Below are 4941 nucleotides of genomic sequence, written 5' to 3' on the forward strand. Positions count from 1 at the left end.
CAATCGATATAACGAAAAGTAAAACTGAGTAAGACCGTAAACTCGTGATGGATAAAAACAGATAATATTAGTCGGTATAAACTAGCTATCAAATGCGACATTATATAAGTATATTAAACAGAAACGAATCAAGTGGACAACTGCACTTGTGCTTCTCAAACTTTGAAACTAGCTGATTGCAATGTTAAAAGGCTTTTTTTTATATAACAGGGAAGGTCAAGATACCACCCACTGAACGGTTAGGACTGGGCAGCTGCAGACACGGCTGTGAGGTCGGCCCCAAATCATAACTGAACGTTTCTCCACGGAGGGGCATAACATTGGCTTACACAAGAGCCACGACTCTCTGATGTAATGCACATTGGGATGAAAACCCGTGTTAGCTCGGAATCGAACATGCAACCGCCAAAGAAGACCTAGTTCTTATCTTCATTGCCTTCAATGTGAAAAGTTCTAAGATCGACATGAACAATATACAAATATATCTAGGGATATTGGATTTAAATAACCCTAACTTTCATCATTTCGCCGATAACACTCCAACTTACGAATTGTATCATGTCACTCCCAACTTTTAACTTATTTTTCTCTGACACTTCCAAACTAACTGAACCCTAATTCAGTTTGCTAATGTCAGATGCCATGTCACTAAACAACTGCCACATAAGCAAAAAGTGCCACATCAGATGATACGTCAGCAAAAAAATTGTCATGTTAGATGCCACGTCAGCAAAAAAATGTCATGTCAGATGTCATATTAGGAAAACTAACTGGTTTAGGGTTCGGGTAATTTGGGAGTGATAGAATAAAATAAATTGAAAGTTGTGAGTGGCGTTGTAGAATTCGTAAGTTGAAGTGTTATAGACCAAATAGTGAAACATGCAGTTATTTAAGGGGGTGTTTGGCTAAGCTTTTCCACACATCCTTATAACTTAGTGACTTTTATAAAAAGTTAATAAGGCGAAAAAAGTGTTTCACTCAAAACGAACTTTTAAAATGACTTCTTATATATAGAGGAAAAGTCAGTCAGTTTTGAAAAGTTAGAACATTGTGACTTTTTGAATCTCCTTATAACTTTTCGTAAAAAAATTACAAAAAATGCCCTAAGTGCCCTAATACACATCGCTGTTCTTTTCCATATCTATGTCCATTTTAGTCATTTTACATGAATAAACTAAGCCAAACACTTTTAAAAAACAACTTATTGGCTTATTGGCTTTTCATATCACATAAGTTAATCCAAACACTTTTAAAAAAAAAAAAAACTTTTTAAAAAGTCAGAAGTCAATAAGTATTCTTAACAAAAAGTTCTTTTTAAGTTAAATAAGCTTAGTCAAACACCCCCTAAATCAAATATCTCGTATATTTATAAACGTCATGCACGTTATATTAAAAGTGTAAGAGGATTCACATCTTTTCCCCTATTTTTATGTGTGTGGATTCTCCATATAATAAAAGGTGCTTACAAGGAGTTGTGTAGAAAAGAGAAAAAAATCTACTGCCATCTGTATATTTTGAGAGATACTATTCATCCCATTAATTTTTTCAGCATTTTTTTTAAATGATTACGAGTAAAGGAAAAAAGAAAAAGTAACGACAAATCTATGCTATATAATAAAAGAAACCATTTATTGTTTTATTATTTAGTATATAAAATTTATATATTTTAACCATGTCATACACGGTGTTATATTCTAGTGTATGCTTTAAAGTAATTGGGTTTTTTTTGCACTTAAAAAAATAAAGATATCTCTTTGGATTTTTATTGAATATCTAGAATGTGACGTGAAACTAACAGCTATAAATGCGTCCCATCCCATCCGAACTATAAATGCACTTCTAATAATTGATCAATATTATTTTTATTATTATATTAATAAATGTCATAAATTATTATCACTTTCATGCACACAGAAATCACTTTTATTCTTCATATTGTATCATCGTAACAAGAAGACGACAAAATATTTTTAAAAATTTTGTTCTTTTTGGATATAAAAAAATAAGAATAGGCCTCTAAACAAGCATAAGGTTTAGTGAATCACGTAAGTTCTAGTGAATCTTTTCGTGGAAAGTACCTTCTTTTAATACGAATATAAAATGTTTATTTAATTTACGAAGGATACGAACACATGCCTGATTCGTTTGTTTATGTTCATAACTTTCATTTATGTTCATTTAATAACAATTCATTAATGTATTCATTTAATAATTTAGACTCATTGGTTTAGTGCATCCCGTTATGGTTTTAGAAACATTTATTTTCAACTCAAAATTTTTATATTTGTTTAAAATATTAACCAGTAAACATAAAAGAATATTAACATATTCGTTTTCTTAACAAGCGAATATGAGCACGCCTTCGTTCATACTCATATTGGCTCGTTTAAATGGCTAAATTAGGTTATACAATTTTCTTATACAAAACCAAAAAACATAATAATACAATCGGAACAAGTTATTATGAAATCTTGTCAATATGTATGTTCTTATATACATTTTTTTAGAAAAAAATACAAGAAAAAACTAATAAAATTTTATGACATCTCTTTAATGCGTTTTATTAAAAATATATGACATCCCATTGTGTTATAGCCATCCAATTGTCCTTTGTGTTTTCTTTCAAAATCTCCTTTAATGCGTCTAAATAATGGAAAGCAATGCATGTGAAAGTATAGCAAAAACGAGTACAAGTACAATAAAAGCATTAAAATCGAAATTAAACACCATTTTGGACCAAAGTTCTTTTTTTTTTTTTTAATTTTCAGTTTTCTAATTTATTTTGTCAAAAATCATTTTGTACCCTAGTAGTCGTTAATATACCATTATGAGATAATTAAACGGTTTTAATAGTAACTATTACATCGTTAAACTATTAAAAAACTAAAAAAAACCCTAGAAACAAACATTTTTCTTACAACACACTTGCAATCGTTTGAAACTTCAAACGACTGCTTTGGTCACACCCACAATCGTTTGAAATCTCAAACGATTGCAACGGTCAGAAAAACAACGAACGAAAAGAATGCAACTTGAGGTGGTAGTCTAAAAGAGAGGTGGATCTTGTAGCGAAGAATTCACCAAGTCAAGAATGTTATTCCAGTAATTCTTGTTATTGTCCTCGTAACAAGTGTTGTTGACTCCGGTAGGTTCGAGAGCAACGTTTGACTCACCGTCGACCTCAAGATTACGATGATTATTAGTTCCTGAACTACTATTCAATAGAAGATCTGTAAAACTCTCTACGAAACCACCACCACCAAGCATGTGTTGGTTTCCATTGTTGTTATGATCATTGATGCAGGCCGATAACATGCTAATTCCATTGAACCCTTGAATGGAATTGGCCATTTGATCATGACTTTCATCTTTGCATTCCCATTGCTCATCGCATTCTTCGCCATCATCACAAGATCCAGATGAGTTCCCACCAACAAAGTTGGTTGAGCTTTCTTTTACGCCGGTGGTGGAAACTGTGGAGGTTGGTGATTCCAAATCTCCGTTTCCATTCCCATAATTAATGTCATTGTGTTTGTTACCGCAAACCCTATTCCACGCCTTGAGTATATCAAGGCATGACCTAGTAGTAGGCGCCCCGACTATAGGTGGTGTATGGGACGAGGATTCACCTGATCCCCCCATCTTTTCAGATGGACTCGAGCATCGAAGCCTAGACTGTTTGGCCAGTCTAGCTTCAGCCTCGAGCCTAGCACTCTCCCACTGGGCCATGTGGCTCAAGTTAGCCACAGTCTTTGATTGACCATCATTACACAAAAGTGTATCATTTTTCGGCTTGTGGCTAACTGGATCAATCCCCATTTTCGTCAACCTCTTCTTAAGATGAGTGTTCCAATAGTTCTTGATCTCATTATCTGTTCGCTTTGGAAGGTGAGTTGCTATCGCTGACCACCTAAGCACAAATATAATATAGTCAAACTTGTTTTATTAGGTAATCAATCACTCGAAACTAAAATTAAAAAATAAACAAACTCAAAAGAACTGAAAAACTGTATTTTTGAATAATAGTTCTAAAACGAGAACTCTTTATATACGAAGATTACATATATTATTGATAAAGCTAACCAACTAATAACAAAAAAAAAAAACCATTAATAACTTTCATAATATTCATACTAGAGAGTGGATTCGAACAACTATTAAACAAAACTAAAGATAAATATATAATAATATTACATATTAACAAGAATACCTATTTCCCAAGAGAGCATGAAGTTGAATGATAGTTTGCTCTTCTTGAACAGTGAATTTGCCTCTCTTTATATCGGGTCGAAGATAATTCGTCCATCGTAGCCTACAACTCTTCCCACATCTTTGCAAGCCTGTTTCATTTTCTTATATTAACATTTTGTTTAATCATAAACAACAAAAACGAATCGAGTAAAACAAGTAAACCAAACCCGCTTTCGTAGGCAAAGCACGCCAACTTCCATGCCCGTGTTCTTCAATATAAGCTAAAAGCTTTTGATCTTCTTCGGGAGTCCACGGTCCTTTCTTCAACCCTACCTTATCGCAACATGGAGATCGACCCATTTGTTAATGTTGTTCTAGTTTTTTTATATCGGAATGATGCAAAAGAAAACAAAACCACCGTTATCCGCCGTTATCCGGCGATATATTGATTTGGTTTGAATTGCAATGGTGAAAATATATTATTTATACACGGTGATGGTGAGCTCCGTTTATATACTTGTAACTACATTGTCTACAACTCTCTATATGTTCTTAAAGGCTACCATAATAAATACGTACTATATGATAATATCCTCAGGGATATAAATTTTTTTTCATCATTTTTAAATTTTCACACGTAATTATAGTAAAGAGACCAAATAATGCAGTTCATATATTTATTTAGGCTGTTCAATAACAATTAGCCAGCTTCAACTCGAACTCGAGTTTAGATACATCTTAGATACACTC

At 32.9% G+C, this 4941-nt stretch overlaps 1 protein-coding gene across 1 annotated transcript; it reads right to left on the reverse strand.

The window, feature by feature from the left end:
• Nucleotides 1–2820: 2820 nt before the first annotated feature.
• LOC110921145 (transcription factor MYB106) lies at nucleotides 2821–4737 on the reverse strand. Its single transcript, XM_022165417.2, has 3 exons — nucleotides 4419–4737; nucleotides 4211–4340; nucleotides 2821–3910 (listed from the first exon to the last, which is right to left on the reverse strand). Exons 1-3 carry the CDS (start codon nucleotides 4549–4551, stop codon nucleotides 3046–3048), a joined length of 1128 nt encoding a protein of 375 aa, XP_022021109.1. The 5' UTR covers nucleotides 4552–4737; the 3' UTR covers nucleotides 2821–3045.
• Between the last annotated feature and the right edge of the window lie 204 nt (nucleotides 4738–4941).

Source organism: Helianthus annuus, chromosome 17 (assembly GCF_002127325.2).
Source record: "Helianthus annuus cultivar XRQ/B chromosome 17, HanXRQr2.0-SUNRISE, whole genome shotgun sequence".
NCBI lineage: Eukaryota > Viridiplantae > Streptophyta > Magnoliopsida > Asterales > Asteraceae > Helianthus > Helianthus annuus.

Bases quoted from the DNA above. Each gene is read 5' to 3' on its own strand.
- LOC110921145 (XM_022165417.2), bottom strand. From the start codon at position 4,551: ATGGGTCGATCTCCATGTTGCGATAAGGTAGGGTTGAAGAAAGGACCG. The intron at 4,341-4,418 runs GTTTGGTTTACT...AAAATGAAACAG, and splicing joins TGCTTTGCCTACGAAAGCGG to GCTTGCAAAGATGTGGGAAG. The intron at 3,911-4,210 runs GTATTCTTGTTA...ATTTGTGCTTAG, and splicing joins CATGCTCTCTTGGGAAATAG to GTGGTCAGCGATAGCAACTC.